This window comes from Convolutriloba macropyga, chromosome 2 (genome assembly GCF_964194025.1).
Source record: "Convolutriloba macropyga chromosome 2, txConMacr16.3, whole genome shotgun sequence".
Taxonomy (NCBI): domain Eukaryota; kingdom Metazoa; phylum Xenacoelomorpha; order Acoela; family Convolutidae; genus Convolutriloba; species Convolutriloba macropyga.
The window spans coordinates 17,102,316-17,127,390 of record NC_134469.1 but is presented as its reverse complement, the minus strand read 5'-3'; the positions used below and the strand labels follow the sequence as shown (position 1 = coordinate 17,127,390).

General features: G+C 35.4%; 2 protein-coding genes across 4 annotated transcripts in view; one reads left to right on the top strand and one right to left on the bottom strand.

The window, feature by feature from the left end:
- LOC142357315 (metal cation symporter ZIP14-like) overlaps positions 1 to 25,075 on the top strand; it is a 339,525-nt gene that overhangs the window by 132,120 nt on the left and 182,330 nt on the right. The gene's annotated exons all lie outside the window — the stretch shown is intronic.
- LOC142334837 (uncharacterized) overlaps positions 1 to 25,075 on the bottom strand; it is an 89,574-nt gene that overhangs the window by 40,392 nt on the left and 24,107 nt on the right. The window contains exons 6-10 of the mRNA XM_075383165.1: positions 21,202 to 21,307; positions 20,943 to 21,067; positions 15,130 to 15,235; positions 14,871 to 14,995; positions 2,920 to 3,076 (exon numbers count right to left, since the gene is read on the bottom strand). Coding sequence (XP_075239280.1) covers positions 2,920 to 3,076; positions 14,871 to 14,995; positions 15,130 to 15,235; positions 20,943 to 21,067; positions 21,202 to 21,307 — 619 coding nt within the window. The remainder of the gene's footprint in view (positions 1 to 2,919; positions 3,077 to 14,870; positions 14,996 to 15,129; positions 15,236 to 20,942; positions 21,068 to 21,201; positions 21,308 to 25,075) is intronic.

Genomic DNA, 25,075 nt, shown 5'->3' with positions numbered 1-25,075 from the left:
AACTGAACGAACTGTGCTGTTCCATGGTCAGCTATTAACGCGCAAGCATTAAATCGAAGCTAATAATAGCTATGCAACAACTTACCTCACTGAAAACATAGGAGTTGAAATCCCGGTGGTGGCATCAAATTACCACTAGGTTAGATAGATGTTCGAACTGTGGATTGATCGGGTCCTACTAAAAAATCTTTAGATATCTTGAGCTTAAATTGATTGATCCCTTTGACAGAAAAATTGAATTTGACGCAAATTTACAGCTGCTACACGTCATCTTTCCATACATGAAAAGCAAAATCAATTTCAAATGACAGCAATTGAAATTTTCTGCCGTACATCAATCCAAAAAACATAAGCGACTGACATCACAAAAATTGCCTTCAACTGCCATAGCTATACGCTATCATTATTGATAGACAAACACATGATGCATAAATACCACGAATAACTAGAAGACGGAGAAAAGCGTGATCTGTGTCACGTCTCAGTCTGAAAGCTTGGTACAAAAATAACATATTAAAATGAAAGTATGAAAAATGAGATGAAGATTCATGAAACATACCTGGCAGATTGCCGGAAAATAGCAGCCGTTGATTCCCATAACCAAGATTGGGATTGAAAGAAGAGAAAAAATTTTGTGAAAAAATAATTTTTGTAAAAACAATTTTGAAGTGCGAACTAATTCGATGTCACTTTGGAGCTGAACATACTCCTGTTTCGTAGTGAGACCACACAGGGGCTAGTATCAAGGCCAATAAGCATTAGAGATGGCAACTAAAAACAAAGTTTGAGTAACGGGCATCTAAAATCGTGCTTTACGGGTTTATCCCGTTTCTATTTCTGATTTAGTTTTTTGATACTGACTTTGTTCATTTTGAATTTCTTTGCTGAGCAACTGCTGTCTTAAAACACATTTAGCTGAATGAGATAAGAGTGAAATTAGCCCAGAGAAGTCAAAAAGATTTCACGCAAAATGTCGAAAAGGCGGCAAAGCGGAAAGAGGTAAAGCGAAAAATTATCCGACGAAGTAAAAAAACATAGCAGGACAGGTCATGACGTACAATTCAAAGAATTTTCATTGACTAAACAAACAACTAGACCTAGAACGGACTATCGGTGAATTGGGAAAAACCATTTCTAAAAAAATCAGATCAAAGAATAAAAAAAAACAGAAAATCAATGTCAAAATGCCGCATGTGAACAAAAAACCACTAGCGAGAAATGGAACTTTGGTTCAAACAAAAAAGTAGGCCTGGAATGAACTATGAATGGATTGAGAAAAAAATCGAAAAACATAGCTGGCAGATTGCCAGAAAATAGCCGCAATAGATTCGTAGATCGACAGTCTAAAAAAACAGTAAAAAGACAGACCAAAAAAATTTCGTCTTTTCATTGAAGGCTGATCTGTTATATTTTGATTAAAAATCTGTATATTTTATTGCTGCCTCTATTAGCCGATCTCAAATAACCTTCATTTAAAGTGACACACACCCATTTGACCTTATCTCTTTGAATTAAAGTAAATAAAAGTCAATTTCAAAGTGAGGAAGTCATTTTTGAGAGTGAGGTAAGTCAAGTGTGACCAAAAATTTAATCACGCGCATGAACAAAAAACTCGCTCCACTAAGAGCGAAAAATGACGTCACACATGCAATTCAGTTAAAATTGCATGAACGAATGAACAAAAAGTGGCTGTGACGTCATATGGTCGTAACAAAAATCATGACGACGAAATAAAAAAACATAGCAGGACAAGTCCTGACGTACAATTCAAAGAATTTTCATTGACTTAACAAACAACTAGACCTAGAACGGACAATGGGTGAACTGGGAAAACCATTTCCAAAAAAATCAGATGAAAAAAACAAAAAAAAAACAGAAAATCAATGTCAAAATGTTGCTAGGGAGAACAAAAAACCACTAGTGAGATATGTAATTTTGATTCTAACAAAAAACTAGGTCCAGAATGAGCTGTGAATGGATAGGGAAAACTATTCAGAAAAAAATCCGATCCAAAAAATTGAAAAAACAGTAAAAATCAGAGTGAAATTGCCGCATGTGAACAAAAAACCACTACCGAGAAACCGAACATTTGTTCAAACACTGTTTTCTCACTCTACTTTAAAATTAGAGCGAAAAAAATTCACGCCGCAAAACCACTCGCTTTTTCGCTCCATTTCCTTTTTCGGCGTGACCAAAATCACCACTCCAATTTGACTTCAAAAATCATGACAATGTGTGAACAGATCTTAAAAAAAAAGACAGCGCCCCAATACAATTCAAATTCTTTGAATTGTAAAAAAACCAAGAGAAGGCCAATAATAGCCCCAGCTATCGCTGTGCGGCTATTAAAAAACAGTAAAAATCGAAGTGAAATTGCCGCATGTGCGCAAAAAACCACTAGCTGTTAAAACCAATTAAAAACTCATTATCTAACAGTTCACCTATTGGTTAGAAAACGGTTCGAGATGATGGCACATACTTTTCGCATTAGCATTTCTGCAAATTTTAGCTGGAAAAAACTTTTTTGGAATTTCTTGTTATAACGGTTATCCAGTAATTTTTGCAACCTACCGGTCTAAATTTTGAATATCATAATTTAGGTATGCAACTGATGAAAGTTTGCTCCTAGGACATTCAAAAGTTCGAACTACCTCTGGTGTCATGAGACATAATAGCAAGGCTCGGTTGTTCAAACTGTCAAGCATTATCCTACATATTCTCGCGACCTTTTGCCAAAAAATATTGTCTTTCCTCTTAAGATATATTCACTCAAAATAAGCCAAAAGTACGTGAGCTTCTCGATCAATAGATTCGTTAATAATTTTCTGTTCACTGATGAGTCAGATTTCAACAAAATTTGACGATAACGAAGTACTTATCGTTGTACTCTCTTAGACCTATCGGCCGTTTGCGCTTTACCCCAATGGACAGATGGCGAGAGTTGAGCTGTCTGTGAGTTTAGAAGTAGTTGCTGTTGATGGACTTGTTTCGGAGGGTGTTGTTGAGAGGTAATTTTATTGGCTGAGAGTTTCAGAGGTTTCGCTTGCTGTTGGTGGCCAGAAAGCCTGGGGTCAATCTAGAACAAAGTTAAATTCTACAGTCTCTACTAGCAGAGACGTCAAGTATTCGAATAATCAAAAGAATGCACTGAATATTAGATATATCCTGCCCCTGAAATCCCATACCCTTCCTCCTAATATAAATACTCGTACTTCGGACAACAATAAATCCCCCAAATCTTCCGAATCAAATATTGTTCATTTATACAATTATTTGTAAAAGCAGTTCCACAGAAAAGAGTTGATCACAAGAAATGACAATTTAGGTAATCTAATTTAGATTATGAAAAAGTCTTCACTGACAATCAATTATTCACAAGCATTGCATGTTCCGATATTTTAGATTAATTTTTGACTTCGTCCGGCATTATTAAATTAATATCTATATAGTATTTGTTCCTTTTATCTAAAAAAAAATGGGAGAACTTTATGCTAGCCCCATTCTTTTGCAAAGTTTTGACAACAATTTCGACCCAATTTTAGCCTAATTTTCGGACATAATTTAGCTTAGTCAAAATTTAATCGATGCAGACGACTAAGGGGTTTTTTCGAGGCCATCTGAAAAAGCAAAAATCTTGACCTTGCGTCAAAGTCTCCGTCTAGAACAGAAACAAATTTGAGGGAAAAGTTTGAAACAAATATTCAACTATTCTTTAGTCACTTTTAAGAATTTTTAACCCGTTTCTCACCCAATTTATTGTCTTTTCAGATCTGTCTTTGTTCGTTAAACGTTAATGAAAATTTTTCATAAATCGAATATACTTCAGATCAAATGTGATAGCATGCACTTGGTCTGAATGAACACTGACTGACAGCAATCATCTAGGACTGATTCTTCATTGCGTACTTTGCCGGATACATTTGAGATTTGAACAAGAAAGTACAAACTTTTGTTAATTTTTAAAAATCTTTGCTAATTTGATTAATTTTTTAAATCTTTTGTTAAATTAAAATTTTGTAAATTTTTTATGAGCTAGACCCCAGATGGTCTTCGCATCGATGCTCTAGTCTTCATGGCTCGGAATTCATTCCTCTAAAGGTCTGATGACTATATACCTAAGGCTCAGGCCAAAGGGGAGGTGCACTAAGAGGCAGAACATAATGGAAAAAAACATGGAAGGAAGAAAGTTTTTCGCGAGTTTTTGTTGGTTCTTTATGTGGTTCTTTGACTTCTGCTTCAACTAACATCCCCTTTTTCAATATCAGATTTCTTTACAACTGTTAATAAATCCTAACAGATCAAGTCTTGGTGCTTCTCTTCAATTATGAGACCTCACTTTGTATGATTACGATAAACTTTTCGACCTTCAAAAAATGTTTTTAAAGACTTCTATTTCTTAGAAAATTCTAATTCTCCCATTCACTACATTTTTGATGATTCACATGATCGTCATTAATGAAGGCAAATTATTGCAAAGTGGCAGTTTTTTACATATTCAGTGGTTTCACTTATACACGCGTATAGACAGGTTTAAGTATTTTTTTTTAACTTTTTCAACTTTCTCCTGGTCTGCTTTCACTTCATTTGCTGTTTCTTCATCTTATTGTTGGCAACTCATTTGCGTTTAAAAAACATACCCGGCAGACTGCCGGAAAATAGCCGCCGTGGATTCCAATAAGCATGATTGGGATTGAAATAACAGAAGATATTGAAAAAAAAAGATTTTTGTACAAAAACATTTTTTAAGTCCGATTTATTTTGATGGCATTTCGTAGTTGAACATAACGTACTTCTGTTTCTTAGAGAGAGGCTACAGGGGTTGCTATCAATACCAATAAGCATTAGAGATGGTAACTAAGACTTATAGGAATGACGTTCAAATAGCGGGCATCTAAAATTGGGCTTTATGGGTTTATCCCGTTTCTATTTCTGACTTCAATTTTTTATACTGACTCTATTCAATTTGAATTGCTTTGCTGAGCGACTGATGTTCAAAATCACTTTTAGCAGAAAGAGAGAAGAGAGAAACTAGCCTAGAGAAGTCAAAAAGATATCACGCAAAATGTTGAAAAAGCGGCAAAATGAGGTAAAGCGAAACATTTTTTTATTCGACGAAGTAAAAAAAAAATAGGAGCGCTATAATAGCCGGCTGAGAAGATCAGGGCGGCTATTAAAAACATTGTGAAATGATGAGGAGTTTTACAAGTTTTACTTCAAGACTTTCAAGTTTTACAACTACTACAAAAAAACTAACTTTTTATTTCACTGCTGATGAACTAATTGCATTTCTGTTAGAAACAAAAAAAAATTGACAGGTCTCAATTGTCTTCCTCGGTATGCTTCTCGTACGTATCTTGTGCTGTAATCAAATTTGAAGTTCTGTATTGCGATATTTTTAGGTCCGCTAATCATATAATAAATTCATTCCTGAAGCATTGCCTCCAAAAATAGACCAGAATAACAATAGTCTTTTCCGGCTGGCTCAAGAGTTTTTTTTTCAACTTCCAGCTTGATAAAATCAATGTTTGGCGAAAACAAACAATTCTATAATATAATCTCAGACAAATTGATAGACATGATATCTCTTAGGCTTTCAAATAGGAATGTGGAAACATTCTTTGCCACGCAAAGTACAAGTGAGCCTCCTTGTCTAATTTTTGTTGGAATTTTGTAAATCAGGTTAAACATTTTGTAAATAGAGTTTGCATCACTAAATAACTTTATGTTTTTACAATTTTTTACTCGCCTGCAAGTTATATGTTCCCTCTGAATAAAGGGCATCACTTGAAAAGGATAAGATTGGCGGCGGCTCTAATCTCAACCCAGAAAATGAGAAAAAAGTCTTTACTGCTATTTTCAGTCCAAAAAAAGCGTACATAACATTTTTGATTTCGAGCTATATTTGTTTCACATTTCTCCAAGAACCAAATTAATTATCAAAAATAATCTTTTTGATCTCAAGAAATTTTTACAATGAGAAAAAAGAAACGGAAGAGCTTTGGCAAAATGATTGGCATAATAGTAGCCTCAAATATCATAACTTAACTATTTTTAATACAACGAAGCAACGAATGCTCGAAAAAATTACCTTTCATCAAAATAAGCATGTAGATGCGAATGCATTTGTCTTGAATCTAATAAAACCAAAGCCACAAAAATATTCCGATAATCAATATGGGTTTAGTTTTCACAAAATGCTAATCAACAAAATGCACAAATTTGATAAGCAATTCTTCAAATAAATGAAAGTTTTGAATTACTTTTGAAACATATCCCCCGGAGCTAGCTCTAAGTTTGGCTTTCGTTTGTTGTCCACAAATTTCTCAAACTTATATCAACTTAGAAATTTGATTTTCAGCTCAATTAAAATTCACGAGAATAGGTACTCAAAAACCCAAAGTTCGTATTCTATACTTACTATCTCGAGGAAACGTCGGTGGGAAAATAACTACTTATTCCCAAAACAAAGTTGCTCGCAAGCAATAATTGAAAATAAAGAATAAATCGCTCCCTTGGTTCAAAGCAAGGTCAAATATGCAAATTATAATCGTTTTATTGGCCCTAAGTGTAATTAACTAAATCCAATATCAGGAGCCGGTCCAAATACGTTTTTCGCCTTTGGAATTCTGTAAACCCGTCTAGCTTAGTAGTAGCAGTATTAAAATTTCAATAAAAAAATACTATCTCAGATCGAAAGTATAAAAGCGCAAAGAGAAAGACATTATTGTTTGGTTAGATAAGCAACCAGAAACCTTCACAAAGTAAATTGGCTGAGAATAAAGTAATTCACAAATGCATGGACGCCTGCAAAGGAAGCAGCTATGTTATTCTATTGATAGGTCGCTCTAGTTTCTTCAGATTGATAAAGTTGTGAAACATGGCAGAAACACGGCACAATGAGGGCTAACAACCTCATTATTGAAAGCGATAGTGCAATGTTGGCTGTATGCTTAGTAACCCCATTCAATCAAATTTCAAATATTCAACACTTTGATAGACAATTATATAACTCTATTCGGTGGCCAATTATAAATATTAGGGTCGTTTTTAGCAGAATAAGCGCACGTTCATTATAGCCCGAAATTTCTGGCGTGCTTTGGAAAAATGCAAAAAAGACTGCACTCACTCCCCCGCAAGCTAGAGGGGCTGAGGGTATTCTAATTATTAAAAACAAACAGGAGAGGACATTAATGAGAAAATATTCTACGAAACAATGGAGGCAATTATTTGCTTCTCGTTTTGTTTCAAACATCTCACGCTTTGTTCTCGAAGCGCTTAATTTTAGTGTCAACTGCAAAATATTTAAAAACCTAAAGATCCAAATATTAGCATCAGTTGCTCATATACTAAATTATTTTACTTGAATCGCTGCAGTCAAAAAAACAATTCACGTCTTGAAAAACGACCAAAAGAGCTTCTCTATCATAAAGCCCAGATGAACTATCCACCCCTCACCCCTTATCCCTGCACTCCATTTCCCGTTTCGATGTTTCGTCTATTATGAACGAACTCCATTGTTTCTTATAACTTCATAATGTGCGCTGTAAGGAATTACCATTAATTCACCATAGTAAGAGTGAAAAAAATTACCAATTATATATAGTTATATTCTCTGAAAGGGAGTGAATATTTCCAGTGGCCGTAATTACAAACTATAATTACTTCTAATGAATGCTCGTTCTGCTAAACAACACTGTGCGGTTGACTAGATTGGCATTGTGACACCAATAAGGGTTATTGGAATAAAAACACACAAAAATTACGGACCGAGAAGCTCTATATTGCGTATTACACGCATAGCTAGTCAAATGAGGCCTGCTAGTCAAAATTTGATCAAACGGTAAGTTCAGTTCACACCATAAAACCAATTCAGACAACCTTTCAAATCAAATGAACTCACAACGCCTTCACAAAGGAAACAATAGACTCAAGTCTGAAATCGCCCATGCATGTTCAATACAATTTGATTACAGGTTTCCATTTGTGAAATCTGAGCCCACATAATTACGCAATAGAGAATAGCTTTACCTCACCATAACCGCGCTTCCTTAAATAGACTCGAAACAACCGCTAAGCCGACAGTCACACAACCACCATAACAATACACACTAAACAAATAGATACTAAAAACAATTTCCATTCTCATGTTCAATCTGCTATTAAACATTTACCAGAATTACAAGTCTTAGTTTTCCATTAACTAATTAGTTCTTCATAAAAAATAAATATTTTCAGTGAAAATCATGCAAAATCAAAATTTTCGCAATTTTGAACAGTCTTCAAAGTCGACCACTAGGACAAACTATTAAAACTGATCTAGCTAATGAGGTGAACACTCGGCGAGTTACCAATTGGCTGTTGAAGGGACTTTTACTAAGCTAACAATTTAAGCAAAAAGTCTTCACCGGGGAAGAAACAATTGTGCTTAGAATACCGACCATTAGAGACAGAAAATTAGCTATAAAAAGATTTCTGCAGGAGCTTTTTAAAATCTCAAAAGACATCTTAGTTCTTCTGAATCAGTGAAAGTCATTATCTTAGTATGACGCAACACTTTCCAATTAAGGAAATGGAAAAGAAATAGTTGGAGGCATTTACTGATTAGAACATTCGACATCTGACCCAATTTATTCTCTCTTTCAAAGCCGGAAGGCACGTACATACTATTTTTAGTCAATTGATAATGAACAAAATTCTGTCGGGTTCAACAGTTCATAATTGCACGTCAACTATTTACATTGACCAAACACGAGCTAACAAACATTACAGGGCAAAAGCAGCAAAGACAAAACTAATAATTATTTAAGATGTATTTGATCAGTACATCTGAAGCAACCGGTTCTTCCACAACCACTGTCTCATTAGACAATTAAGAGCAACTCGAAAACTCAATCATTGACACATCGAATGAAAATAACATGACCTATCTGCAGTTGACACACCAAAATTTTTGAAAATACCAACAATTTTTAACATAGCTGGCAGATTGCCGGAAAATATCTTCGTAGATCTGCAAAAAATCTTCTTTCATTAAATGCTGAGATGCTATATTTTGATTAAGAATCTGTCAATGTATTGCTGCTTCTATTAGCTGCTCTTAAATAACCAACTGAAGTGACGTAAACTCAACTGACCTTATCTCCATGGATTAAAGTAAGGATAGGAGAGTCAGAAAGTCATTTTTGAGAGTGAAGTAAGTCACGTGTGACCAAAACTTAATCACCCAAATGAACAAAGAACTTGCTCCACATCACGCGCGCAGTTCAGTTGAAATTGCATGATCGAATGAAAAAGCAGATCTAAGTGATTGTGGGGTCACATGGTCGTAACATAAACCTTAACGACGAAATAAAAATCAAGAGAACGCCAAACATAACTGGCACGCTGCCAGAAAACAGCCGCAATAGCTTCGTAGCTAAATAGCCATAATAATATTTTTAATAAATTCTGAGACGTCATATTTTGATTAAGAACCTGTCTAACTTATTGCTGCTTCTATTAGCTGCTCTCAAATAACCTCCCATTAGAGTGACACACACTCATTTGACCTTATCTCTTTGAAATAAACATGAAAGAGAAATCAAAAAGTAGAATTGAAGTAATAGTAACGTCATATGGTCGTAGCAAAATTCTTGAGGATGAAATTAAAAGAAAACCAAGATAAGGCCAATAAAAGCCCCAGCTATTGCTTTGCGGTTATTAGTAATAGCCCCAGCTATCAGCTACTGCTTTGCAGTTACAAATAAACATTATCAATATTAACAATAAAATTAAGCTCGAGTCTGATCGTAGCACAGAATGACCAGACAAAACTCTTGAACTTGCCAGCAAATTGTTCCTGAAGTCTTCCGCGATCCATGAATAACTTCAAAACGCTTTTGATTACATTTTTCTGCATTAGAAAACTGTCAGAATGCAAACATATCCGACAGATTGCCGCAAAAACTGCAGAATAGAATTGCGGACCGTAAAAAAAGAGATAGAAACAGATACAGAATTGAGTTGAACTAATTCAAATTAAACTGAAGTTCCACACGCAAAAATAATTTTGACGAAGTAAGTCAAGTATAATCAAAATATAATCACGCAAATGCTCTGAGGGCATTTGTTAGATAGAGTGAGAAATGACGTCACCCGCCCAAAGCGATAGCGAGAGGAAGAAGCCATTCAGAAAAATGGACTCTTCCAGCTTTGGTGTATGAACTTATGTAAAACGAAAAAGCGTCGAGGGACGAAACAAAACTATTGCAGAAAGTTTTGAAATCAGAAGAACTGAATGAATAACTTAACAACTGTTGTAGCTGCACAGCAGACCAAGTGGAAATATCTAACAAACAGACAAACATCGTTTCAAAAATTTAGAGAAAAGCAAAAGCAATAAAATTAAAAGTGTACTCACCGTATTGAAGATCAACGTACTGAAGACCAAGATCTTCTAGCAAAAACACTCAAAAATTTAAGAAGGTAAGAACAAAAAGCACTTGACGTGTAAGGAAAAACTTGCTTCACAAATGAGGCATTCAGAGGCAGACAAAACCATATATAGTATTAACCTAAAATAAGAAAAAATATACAGATGATTAGTCAGAACTCTATAATGTCAATATTATCAACATTGAAACCTACGCAAAAAAAAGCAGCACCACGATCATAGATCATTTTCTTGAGGTATTGAGCTCAGAGAAATTGAAAATGAAAAAAAAACAGTGTGCAAAACATGAAAGAAACTCAGAAAATCATTTCATATTTGTCTAATACTGCAGAGTTATGAATACGAAACAAATTCTTTCTTGCGAAAATCTAGAGAACAATTAACTTGCAGTCTAGCAGAAATCTGATTTTACGTACAAGAGTAAAAGGAGCAATATCGATAAAAGAAGGCTCAAAAATTGAAAAATCAGACAAAATTCTTGAACTCAATGTCCTCGAAAACAAACTTGTGAACTGAAATAAACCTATTAGCCCACGTCCGAGCTCTGAAATAGCTTCACTTCCCCTGAAGACGCTTTTACCTACGGTATACGTCACTTTGAGAGCCTTCTTAAACAAAAACTAAAAAAGAGAAAAAACGTATATTATTTTTTGGCGAAAAACTCCATACATTATCTTTTCACCAGAACAGACACATGAAATATTACTTAAACAAGCTGTCCTCTAATTAAACAAAGCCCACTGAGCTCCACTCATTTCTTCCGTTTTGAAAGCCGAAAATTATGGAAACAGCAGGTCAAGTCCTGAACTGCAATCCCATAAAAATAAGAAAACAATCCCGAAATAAAAACAACATTTTAGAGTCTATGAGCTCAACAGCCATGCCATTGAGCACTACGAGCCAAAAAGACAATCATACAAAAACCTTTACGGGCCAACAAGAGAAACTTGCATATTAGCAGTTTTGTAGAACATAAAAAGGAACATGTAAATTAAAGACACTTTTGATAAATTATTGAAAGCCAAAAATTCCTATAAAAAACCTAAAATGAACAAGAAATTGACATCCGATAAACAAAATTCAAAAAATTACAACGGAACCCAACTTCAGAAATGTGGAAAGCAGAAATCAACATTCAAAAACAAAAACCAAAGTTCGAAAAGAACGAAATCAAACTTCAAGTCATGAACAAACTTGCTTCCGCTTAAAGAAGACAATAGAATACCGATAATCCTTGTCGAGTCTAAAGAAGACAGAGCCCCAAAACAATCTAAATTCTTTGTATTGCTAAGAAAAGCAGGAAAATACATACGCTTAGCCTACAAAAAACGAAAACAAAAAACTTTCCGATCGAAAAAGATATTTTTAAACACTAAAGCAATCAAGTGCAAATGCAGATAACTAGACTATTTGCTAACTCCACGTAAAAACAAAGACAGCTTTTTAAAGAAGCGTTTCAATCTTTTTGCACACCGAAAAAACAGTTAACAGAGAAACATATTTACGTGATGTTGACGTTTCTTTACTTGAAGTACTAGCAATTTTCAAATCTTATCAAAAAGAGATCTTCAGAAACTCGTTAATTTTGGAAAGTATTGACAAAGAAAAAATGTTGAACAACGAAGTGAATTACATTAATTTTGGTAAACTTTTTTTTCCAAAGTTATAAAAAGTTATAAACATACCCGGCAGATTGCCGGAAAATAGCCGCCGTTGATTCCAATAAGCATGATTGGGATTGAACGAATAGAATATATTGAAAAAAAAAAGATTTTTGTACAAAAATATTTTTTAAGTTCGATTTATTTTGATGGCATTTCGTAGTTGAACATACTTCTGTTTCTTAGAGAGGGGCTACAGGGGCTACCATCAACACCAATAAGCATTAGAGGTGGTAACTAAGACTTATAGGAACGACTTTCAAATAGCGGGCATCTAAAATTGGGCTTTATGGGTTTATCCCGTTTCTATTTCTGACTTCAATTTTTTATACCGACTGTTCATTTTGAATTGCTTTGCTGAGCAACTGATGTTCAAATTCACTTTAAGCAGAATGAGAGAAGAGAGAATCTAGCCTAGAGAAGTCAAAAAGATTTCACGCAAAATGTCGAAAAAGCGGCAAAATGGTAAAGCGAAAAAAAGTTTGACGAAGTAAAAAAAAATACGAGCGCAATTATAGCCGGCTGAGAAGATGAGGGCGGCTATTAAATATTCCAAAAATATAGAGAGCTATAAAAATTTTACACAATTTTACCTTTATATGATGCTATTTACTCGGGCCTTCTCAAATTTCAAACTCTACTTTAGAAATCATTTTTCATCGTTTTAAGCATAAACAAAAAACTTCGTGCGAATTGCTTTCGAACAACCTACAAATGGTTGACTTCGGTAGTAACCCTCGGCAGTAACCCTAATTCAAAGAAGTTTCATCGACTGAACAAAAAAAGGCCCAGCATCGACTGTGAATGCATTGGAAAAATCATTTGCAAAATCTGATCAAAAAATTGAAACATAACCGACTATCGTCGGGCGAATTGCTCTCAAACGACGGGCGAGCGAGGTAGCCAGTAGCTAGCCACGGTTTAGTGAGGCTAGCTTCAGCTTAATATACGGGGCGCTAGGTGAGCGCAGCGGGCGGGGGCTGATGGGGGAGGTGGGGCAACGGTAGGAGGGGTTTTTTGGTTGCACGTAGCCCTTATGGCCTGAACGATGTGCAGGGGTAGGGAATTGGGTGGGGGGGGGGGGGGTGCAGTGAGAGGCGGCCGATGTGGCGGGGGGGGGTGAAAAAGACCGACATGACTAAGATCATTGCAACAACTTCGTTGGAAAGCAATTAAAAAGTGTTAAAATCAAAGCCAAATTGCCGCATGTGAGCAAAAAACGACTAGCGAGAAAACAAATTATCACTAGCGAGAAGGCAAAATCTCACCAGCAATTTTCACACTACGCAAATACTAGAGTGAAGAATGTCACGCCGCAAAACCACCTGCCTTTTCGCTCCAATTCCTGCTTCAGCGTGACCAACATCATTACAATTTAACTTAAAAAATCATAAAAAGTGTAACGCATCTTAAAAACAAAGCAGGAAAAACATTTTTCTTTAAACATAGCCGGCAGATTGCTGGAAAGAAGCTGCGATAGACGCTTGTGGCCTTCCAAGAACTGAAACAACTAAAAAAATAAGACAGACAGATCGACCACAAGTCCTTTAATAGACCACTAGACTTTTTGGGTTAGATTCTGATTGTCAATTTCATGACACATACGGTCTATAAGGAAAAAACACTAAAAGAGCTTTTTCAAAACTGATATTCGAAATCACAAAATCATGATTAATACGCAAGAACTAGGGCATATAAGTTTGGCACTACTTAGATGCACACTATTAATCTTTAACTAGTAAATGTTCAAAAGTTAAAAGTTCCATAAGTGAGTTCAAAAGCCATTTTTTGATGAGGTAAGTCACGCCATTGACCTAAAAGCAGAAATGACGTCACGCACACAAATTTTAACTGCAAAGCAGTAGAAGTCACTGAACTCATTGAAAAAGTCAATTCTAAGTAGTCAGGTCGTAAGAATCATCGATGGAGACGACGAATTGTAATAAAAACCAATAATAGCCCCAATAATAGCCGCTATCGCTTCGCGGCTATCAAAAAGAAAACAAATCATTTTTATTTACTAAAGAAGAAAAGTGTGAATTAGAGAAAAATGTGTGAACAGATCTTAAAGAAAGTAAACCAACACAATTCAAATACTTTGAATTGTATAAAATAGCGCTCTAATACAATTCAAATTCTTAGGGATATGTAATAAGCCCGTTTAAGCAAAAAAAATTGAAAAACATTGAACAGGCATAAATCTCGAACGACAGGCGGGGCAATTGAACTCAGAGGCGGCTGTACCCTCGATAATTTTTATGGGTGCAAAAAATTCTCCACTGAATCACTGCCCTTACCTGTAAAAAAGCTGTATCCTTCAGCTTAATTTCTGAATAAGAGTGAAAAAATCAATCGCGAAGTGAAATCGAAATAATGTTCTAGAACAAAACTGTCAAGCAAAAATTTTACAAAACAAGACAGACACGTTTACAATAATTCCTTCAAATTTCGTTTGAGAGCAATTAAAAATCAAAAAGAGATACAGTATTTCAAATAACTGCTGCTCTTGGCAAGCCTGCGAACTTCTATCTGGATTTGCTCTAAGTGTCATTGACATTGTCATTCTGTTTAGAAATAAAGCAAATAAAAAACTCGGCAAATTTTCAGCCAAATCAAATATATTAAAGCAGAATGATACTGGAAATGTTCAAAAAGAGGTAGCTCATCGTGAAAAATTGGCATTTGAGCGCTTCCTTTTCATTACGAGTGCAAAGTTCGAAATCTCACACCATCTCTGTACAAACAATGAGTGGAAGCTGAAGTTTAAGTTAACTTACTGCACTTTGCTGTGTGTGGGTGCTGTTGGCTGTGGCTAAAACTGATGTCGCAGTTCCCACGGTGACCGATCTATGGTGTTGAGTAAGTAGACGAGAGAGCACATCTGCGTGAGACAAGAGTCCTCCTGTTAACCCAACGCCAGTTCACGTTTAAATTCGGTAAGCATAATATCAATTCAGCTAAGAGATAGTGAAGATCGGTTTCAATCTTATATTAGGACTCAAAGAACATGTTAGAAACATGTTAGAAAAATCTAACCTAGCGATCGATCTTCAGGAGCACTGGAGGTCTTGGATAAGACTGTGACGTCACAGGCATTACAAAGGTCGTCCACCCAACGCTTATACTCTTCTAACTTCTGCACCTAAAATCAAGTCTTGTACTGAGCACATTGTACATTGGTTGAGTTCAAGTAACCCAAAACTAAACCCTTGACGCATATCTTGATTACGAAAACGAGTTTAAAATATCACATCTTGGAAGCAAAAGGTGACACGACAGCAAAAATTGAGCAGGCAACCAATCTGGTCGTCAGACTCATTCTGAGCTTTTCGTTAAAAACAACCTTATTGTATGAAAAATAACTTGCAGATTGCCAGAAAATAGCCGCGATAGCTTCGTAGGTCTGCCGGCTCAAAAAAGAACCGACAAAAATTTTCTTCTTTTATTTAAATGCTCAGATGTTATAGCGATGTTGATGATCGATGCAGTTGCTGCTCTATTAGCTGCTCTTAAATAACCTTCAATTAGAATGACGCACAATCAATTGATCCTATCTCCTCGAATTAAATTAAGGAAAAGTCGATTTAAGAGTCAGGAAATCATTTTTGAGAGTGAGTTAAGTCACGTGTGACCATAAATTTAATCAAGCGCGAATGAAAAAAATTGCTCCTTTTAGAGTGAAAATGACGTCACGGGCGGAATTCTGTCAAAATTGCATGGCCGAATGAAGAAAAAGCAAACTTGAAGTGATTGTGACGTCATATGGTCTTAACAAAACTCTTGACGAAACCATAGCAGCACAAGTTCTGACACATTTTTAATTGGCTAAACAAAAAAATAGAGCTAAAATTGACTCAGATAGAGTGAGAAATGACGTCACCCGCCCAAAGCGATAGCGAGAGGAAGAAGCCATTCAGAAAAATGGACTCTTCCAGCTTTTGTGTATGAACTTATGTAAAACGAAAAAGCGTCGAGGGACGAAACAAAATTATTGCAGAAAGTTTTTAAATCAGAAGAACTGAATGAATAACTTAACAACTGTTGTAGCTGCACAGCAGACCAAGTGGAAATATCTAACAAACAGACAAACATCGTTTCAAAAATTTAGAGAAAAGCAAAAGCAATAAAATTAAAAGTGTACTCACCGTATTGAAGATCAACGTACTGAAGACCAAGATCTTCTAGCAAAAACACTCAAAAATTTAAGAAGGTAAGAACAAAAAGCACTTGACGTGTAAGGAAAAACTTGCTTCACAAATGAGGCATTCAGAGGCAGACAAAACCATATATAGTATTAACCTAAAATAAGAAAAAATATACAGATGATTAGTCAGAACTCTATAATGTCAATATTATAAACATTGAAACCTACGCAAAAAAAAGCAGCACCACGATCATAGATCATTTTCTTGAGGTATTGAGCTCAGAGAAATCGAAAATGAAAAAAAAAACAGTGTGCAAAACATGAAAGAAACTCAGAAAATCATTTCATATTTGTCTAATACTGCAGAGTTATGAATACGAAACAAATTCTTTCTTGCGAAAATCTAGAGAACAATTAACTTGCAGTCTAGCAGAAATCTGATTTTACGTACCCACTAGACTTTTTGGGTTAGATTCTGATTGTCAATTTCATGACACATACGGTCTATAAGGAAAAAACACTAAAAGAGCTTTTTCAAAACTGATATTCGAAATCACAACATCATGATTAATACGCAAGAACTAGGGCATATAAGTTTGGCACTACTTAGATGCACACTATTAATCTTTAACTAGTAAATGTTCAAAAGTTTAAAGTTCCATAAGTGAGTTCAAAAGCCATTTTTTGATGAGGTAAGTCACGCCATTGACCTAAAAGCAGAAATGACGTCACGCACACAAATTTTAACTGCAAAGCAGTAGAAGTCACTGAACTCATTGAAAAAGTCAATTCTAAGTAGTCAGGTCGTAAGAATCATCGATGGAGACGACGAATTGTAATAAAAACCAATAATAGCCCCAATAATAGCCGCTATCGCTTCGCGGCTATCAAAAAAACAAATCATTTTTATTTACTAAAGAAGAAAAGTGTGAATTAGAGAAAAATGTGTGAACAGATCTTAAAGAAAGTAAACCAACACAATTCAAATACTTTGAATTGTATAAAATAGCGCTCTAATACAATTCAAATTCTTAGGGATATGTAATAAGCCCGTTTAAGCAAAAAAATTGAAAAACATTGAACAGGCATAAATCTCGAACGACAGGCGGGGCAATTGAACTCAGAGGCGGCTGTACCCTCGATAATTTTTATGGGTGCAAAAAATTCTCCACTGAATCACTGCCCTTACCTGTAAAAAAGCTGTATCCTTCAGCTTAATTTCTGAATAAGAGTGAAAAAATCAATCGCGAAGTGAAATCGAAATAATGTTCTAGAACAAAACTGTCAAGCAAAAATTTTACAAAACAAGACAGACACGTTTACAATAATTCCTTCAAATTTCGTTTGAGAGCAATTAAAAATCAAAAAGAGATACAGTATTTCAAATAACTGCTGCTCTTGGCAAGCCTGCGAACTTCTATCTGGATTTGCTCTAAGTGTCATTGACATTGTCATTCTGTTTAGAAATAAAGCAAATAAAAAACTCGGCAAATTTTCAGCCAAATCAAATATATTAAAGCAGAATGATACTGGAAATGTTCAAAAAGAGGTAGCTCATCGTGAAAAATTGGCATTTGAGCGCTTCCTTTTCATTACGAGTGCAAAGTTCGAAATCTCACACCATCTCTGTACAAACAATGAGTGGAAGCTGAAGTTTAAGTTAACTTACTGCACTTTGCTGTGTGTGGGTGCTGTTGGCTGTGGCTAAAACTGATGTCGCAGTTCCCACGGTGACCGATCTATGGTGTTGAGTAAGTAGACGAGAGAGCACATCTGCGTGAGACAAGAGTCCTCCTGTTAACCCAACGCCAGTTCACGTTTAAATTCGGTAAGCATAATATCAATTCAGCTAAGAGATAGTGAAGATCGGTTTCAATCTTATATTAGGACTCAAAGAACATGTTAGAAACATGTTAGAAAAATCTAACCTAGCGATCGATCTTCAGGAGCACTGGAGGTCTTGGATAAGACTGTGACGTCACAGGCATTACAAAGGTCGTCCACCCAACGCTTATACTCTTCTAACTTCTGCACCTAAAATCAAGTCTTGTACTGAGCACATTGTACATTGGTTGAGTTCAAGTAACCCAAAACTAAACCCTTGACGCATATCTTGATTACGAAAACGAGTTTAAAATATCACATCTTGGAAGCAAAAGGTGACACGACAGCAAAAATTGAGCAGGCAACCAATCTGGTCGTCAGACTCATTCTGAGCTTTTCGTTAAAAACAACCTTATTGTATGAAAAATAACTTGCAGATTGCCAGAAAATAGCCGCGATAGCTTCGTAGGTCTGCCGGCTCAAAAAAGAACCGACTAAAATTTTCTTCTTTTATTTAAATGCTCAGATGTTATAGCGATGTTGATGATCGATGCAGTTGCTGCTCTATTAGCTGCTCTTAAATAACCTTCAATTAGAATGACGCACAATCAATTGATCCTATCTCCTCGAATTAAATTGAGGAAAAGTCGATTTAAGAGTCAGGAAATCATTTTTGAGAGTGAGTTAAGTCACGTGTGACCATAAATTTAATCAAGCGCGAATGAAAAAAATTGCTCCTTTTAGAGTGAAAATGACGTCACGGGCGGAATTCTGTCAAAATTGCATGGCCGAATGAAGAAAAAGCAAACTTGAAGTGATTGTGACGTCATATGGTCTTAACAAAACTCTTGACGAAACCATAGCAGCACAAGTTCTGACACATTTTTAATTGGCTAAACAAAAAAATAGAGCTAAAATTGACTCAGATAGAGTGAGAAATGACGTCACCCGCCCAAAGCGATAGCGAGAGGAAGAAGCCATTCAGAAAAATGGACTCTTCCAGCTTTTGTGTATGAACTTATGTAAAACGAAAAAGCGTCGAGGGACGAAACAAAATTATTGCAGAAAGTTTTTAAATCAGAAGAACTGAATGAATAACTTAACAACTGTTGTAGCTGCACAGCAGACCAAGTGGAAATATCTAACAAACAGACAAACATCGTTTCAAAAATTTAGAGAAAAGCAAAAGCAATAAAATTAAAAGTGTACTCACCGTATTGAAGATCAACGTACTGAAGACCAAGATCTTCTAGCAAAAACACTCAAAAATTTAAGAAGGTAAGAACAAAAAGCACTTGACGTGTAAGGAAAAACTTGCTTCACAAATGAGGCATTCAGAGGCAGACAAAACCATATATAGTATTAACCTAAAATAAGAAAAAATATACAGATGATTAGTCAGAACTCTATAATGTCAATATTATAAACATTGAAACCTACGCAAAAAAAAGCAGCACCACGATCATAGATCATTTTCTTGAGGTATTGAGCTCAGAGAAATCGAAAATGAAAAAAAAAACAGTGTGCAAAACATGAAAGAAACTCAGAAAATCATTTCATATTTGTCTAATACTGCAGAGTTATGAATACGAAACAAATTCTTTCTTGCGAAAATCTAGAGAACAATTAACTTGCAGTCTAGCAGAAATCTGATTTTACGTACCCACTAGACTTTTTGGGTTAGATTCTGATTGTCAATTTCATGACACATACGGTCTATAAGGAAAAAACACTAAAAGAGCTTTTTCAAAACTGATATTCGAAATCACAACATCATGATTAATACGCAAGAACTAGGGCATATAAGTTTGGCACTACTTAGATGCACACTATTAATCTTTAACTAGTAAATGTTCAAAAGTTTAAAGTTCCATAAGTGAGTTCAAAAGCCATTTTTTGATGAGGTAAGTCACGCCATTGACCTAAAAGCAGAAATGACGTCACGCACACAAATTTTAACTGCAAAGCAGTAGAAGTCACTGAACTCATTGAAAAAGTCAATTCTAAGTAGTCAGGTCGTAAGAATCATCGATGGAGACGACGAATTGTAATAAAAACCAATAATAGCCCCAATAATAGCCGCTATCGCTTCGCGGCTATCAAAAAAACAAATCATTTTTATTTACTAAAGAAGAAAAGTGTGAATTAGAGAAAAATGTGTGAACAGATCTTAAAGAAAGTAAACCAACACAATTCAAATACTTTGAATTGTATAAAATAGCGCTCTAATACAATTCAAATTCTTAGGGATATGTAATAAGCCCGTTTAAGCAAAAAAATTGAAAAACATTGAACAGGCATAAATCTCGAACGACAGGCGGGGCAATTGAACTCAGAGGCGGCTGTACCCTCGATAATTTTTATGGGTGCAAAAAATTCTCCACTGAATCACTGCCCTTACCTGTAAAAAAGCTGTATCCTTCAGCTTAATTTCTGAATAAGAGTGAAAAAATCAATCGCGAAGTGAAATCGAAATAATGTTCTAGAACAAAACTGTCAAGCAAAAATTTTACAAAACAAGACAGACACGTTTACAATAATTCCTTCAAATTTCGTTTGAGAGCAATTAAAAATCAAAAAGAGATACAGTATTTCAAATAACTGCTGCTCTTGGCAAGCCTGCGAACTTCTATCTGGATTTGCTCTAAGTGTCATTGACATTGTCATTCTGTTTAGAAATAAAGCAAATAAAAAACTCGGCAAATTTTCAGCCAAATCAAATATATTAAAGCAGAATGATACTGGAAATGTTCAAAAAGAGGTAGCTCATCGTGAAAAATTGGCATTTGAGCGCTTCCTTTTCATTACGAGTGCAAAGTTCGAAATCTCACACCATCTCTGTACAAACAATGAGTGGAAGCTGAAGTTTAAGTTAACTTACTGCACTTTGCTGTGTGTGGGTGCTGTTGGCTGTGGCTAAAACTGATGTCGCAGTTCCCACGGTGACCGATCTATGGTGTTGAGTAAGTAGACGAGAGAGCACATCTGCGTGAGACAAGAGTCCTCCTGTTAACCCAACGCCAGTTCACGTTTAAATTCGGTAAGCATAATATCAATTCAGCTAAGAGATAGTGAAGATCGGTTTCAATCTTATATTAGGACTCAAAGAACATGTTAGAAACATGTTAGAAAAATCTAACCTAGCGATCGATCTTCAGGAGCACTGGAGGTCTTGGATAAGACTGTGACGTCACAGGCATTACAAAGGTCGTCCACCCAACGCTTATACTCTTCTAACTTCTGCACCTAAAATCAAGTCTTGTACTGAGCACATTGTACATTGGTTGAGTTCAAGTAACCCAAAACTAAACCCTTGACGCATATCTTGATTACGAAAACGAGTTTAAAATATCACATCTTGGAAGCAAAAGGTGACACGACAGCAAAAATTGAGCAGGCAACCAATCTGGTCGTCAGACTCATTCTGAGCTTTTCGTTAAAAACAACCTTATTGTATGAAAAATAACTTGCAGATTGCCAGAAAATAGCCGCGATAGCTTCGTAGGTCTGCCGGCTCAAAAAAGAACCGACAAAAATTTTCTTCTTTTATTTAAATGCTCAGATGTTATAGCGATGTTGATGATCGATGCAGTTGCTGCTCTATTAGCTGCTCTTAAATAACCTTCAATTAGAATGACGCACAATCAATTGATCCTATCTCCTCGAATTAAATTAAGGAAAAGTCGATTTAAGAGTCAGGAAATCATTTTTGAGAGTGAGTTAAGTCACGTGTGACCATAAATTTAATCAAGCGCGAATGAAAAAAATTGCTCCTTTTAGAGTGAAAATGACGTCACGGGCGGAATTCTGTCAAAATTGCATGGCCGAATGAAGAAAAAGCAAACTTGAAGTGATTGTGACGTCATATGGTCTTAACAAAACTCTTGACGAAACCATAGCAGCACAAGTTCTGACACATTTTTAATTGGCTAAACAAAAAAATAGAGCTAAAATTGACTCAGAATGCCTTAGGAAAATCATTCACAAAAAATTAGATTCAAAAAATCGGGGGGGAAAATCAATGTCAAATTGCCGCATCTGAACAAAAACCACAAACGAGAAAGCGAATTGTTGTTCAGACACCGCTTTTTCACTTCACTTTGACCATAGAGCAGAAAAATCACGCCACACAACCACTTGACTTTTTGCTCCAACTCCTTTTTCCACTTCAATTTGACTTCAAAAACCATGAAAATGTATGAACAGAACTTAAAAGACCGCACCCGAATACAATTCAAATTCTTTAATTTATAAAAAAAAACTAAGAGAAGTTCAGAGCTATCGCTTTGCGCCTATTAAAAACATCAGAGATTAAATTCAGAAAGAAATTTCTTTCCACCCTCTCAACACATGCAAAAACTTAAATCGTAAAATTAAATTTGTTCAAACTTTTTGTGTTCAAATAAGAGCGCGCAGGTAGGAGTCAAATGAGTGCTTGCAGTCATAGTCGTTTTTTTTAGAGTTGATCAGCAAGAACAAAATCAAGCAAACGTTCGAAAAACAATTTTTGATGGGGCAATAACGAACGAGAAGAGAAATAAATACCTATTCGAAAGATTATAGTTTTCAAAAAATCCTTTAATCATTGAACAAATAGAAAACAGATCAGCGAAAAACTACAGACTTTTCAAATGATTTGGAGTCTTAAGTCCTGAGAAAAAATGACAAAACTGGTATTTACATGCATTCACTTCGAATTCTAGTTATGACATTTTGAAACGCCATGCGGATAGAAGTCTAACTAAGGCAAAAAAGGCAATTACATAAAACTTACATAAGCCAATTCAAAACTTTTGGCTTCACAGACTTCAGGACTAATGTAATTGAAGTAAATTACAAAAAAAACAGAACTATATAAATTGGTTTGTCCCTAAAATTCGAACTAAAAAACAAGAGACAATTTTTGAGACGCAGAAAAACAGTAAATAATTTTGGTGAAGGAGGTAATATTCTTAGCATCGAAAGCAACTAAAAACGTGGAAACTGCAAACACAAACAATCCTCGGCGCTGAAAACCGGGAAAAGGCTATTGCTTAAATAGAAAAAAGAAAGAACAAAAAGGGTTTAAATCAAAGAGGAAAAACAAATAAAAAATTTTTATAAAACTATTTACTTAAAAAACCAACCGACTAACGTCGAACAGATGGCTCCCATGTTGGTTGAATGTAAAGATGACATTGAGAGCACATTATACAACACAAAAAAAATAACTGGAAAAATTTAACTGATTTTGGCGCACTTTTAATTTCGACCAAAAAACAGAAATAATTGAGCAAAATGTACCTTAACAAAGCCGGCAGATTGCCGGAAAATAGCCACGATAAACGCTTGTGGCCTTCCATTAATTGGAACAACTTAAGAAATAAGATAGACAGGTTGACCACCAGTCCTTTAATAGACCACTAGACTTTTTGGGTTAGATTCCGACTGTCATTTTTATGAGACACATAAGATCTATAAGAGAAAAACCCTAATGGAGTTTTTTCAAAATTAATATTCAAAATCAAAAAATCAAGACCCTGATACTCAATAATTAGGGCATATACGTTTGGCACTACCTAGATGCACACTACTGAACTTTAACTAGTAATCGTTCAGAAAATTTTAAGTTTCATAAGAGAGTTCAGAAGTCATTTTTTGAGTGAGGCAAGTCACGCAATTGACCTAAAAATAGAAAAAATGACACCACGCACACAAATTTTAACTTCAAAGCAGTAGAAATTACTGAAATTGAAAAATTTTATTCCAAGAACACAGGTCGCTAGAATAATCGATGGAGACGACGAATTAAAAAACATAGCAGGACAAATCCTAACGTACAATTCAAAGAAATTTCATTGCCTCTACAAAAGACTACACCTAGAACGGACTATGAGCGAATTGGGAAAACCATTTCAAAGAAAGATGCGATTAAAAAAAACAAAATCAAAGTTAAAATTGGGCACGTGAACAAAAAACCACTAGCGAGAAAGTAAAATTTGGTTCAAACTAGGCATAGAATTAACTATGAATTGGTTGGGAAAATCATTAAGAAAAAAACTCCGATCAAAAATATTGAAAAAACAGTAAAAATCAAAGTGAAATTGCCGCACGTGAACAAACAAATCACTAGCGAGAAAACGAGTTTTGGTCCAAACACCGCTTTCTCTTTTTATAGAGTTAAAAAATTCCACGCCGCAAAACCACTGGAAATTTGCACTCCACTTCCTGTCTCGGCGTGACAAAAATCATTAACCCCATTTGACTTCAAAAATCATTAAAATGTGCACAGATCTTAAAGAAACAGCGCCCCAATAAAATTCAAATTCTTTGATTTGCAAAAAAAACACGATGTCCCCAATAACAGCCGCTATCGCTTCGCGGCTGTTAAAAAAACATGCACAAATGCAATAATTGTTTCAAAGTCTGTTCAGGAGCAATGAATTATGAAAGGTGATAAATGGTAGCCTACTGTTGGGCTAAACACTTCCCAGCTCAACTAAAGCACAAAAAGTAGATCTAAATATTTATTGAAAGGCAAAAAGTTAAAAAAAAAACTGGTAGGGACGTTTTTCTCAAGGAATTCTACATTTTTGCCACAGGAAACCCATTTTCAAAAAAACCGTTTAATTCAATAAAATATTTTTTGAATATCTCTTATCAAGAAAAATTTTTAAAATCATTATTAGGAGCCATCCAGTGATGATGCAAATAGCGAAGCAAATTGCGGACCTCCACAGCCTTTGTTGTTTTAATAATCACTACTTGCAGCCTTAAAAGTAGTATATATAAGTGGTATAGTCATAATACGGAAGGGGGACATCACATGTGTATTAGATAACCAAAAACGCTTTGACTCGAGAGAGAATTGAACCCAGGTCCCCTGCATGGGAGCCCGAGGTTCTTCCACTAAACCACGGTCCCACTTAGATGAACTAATCCATTACTTCTTATATTTCCGATTTCTCTCAGTAGCACAGAAATGTAGTAGAGCTGCTTAAATGAAATGCGTCGTATAGTATAATGACAATAATT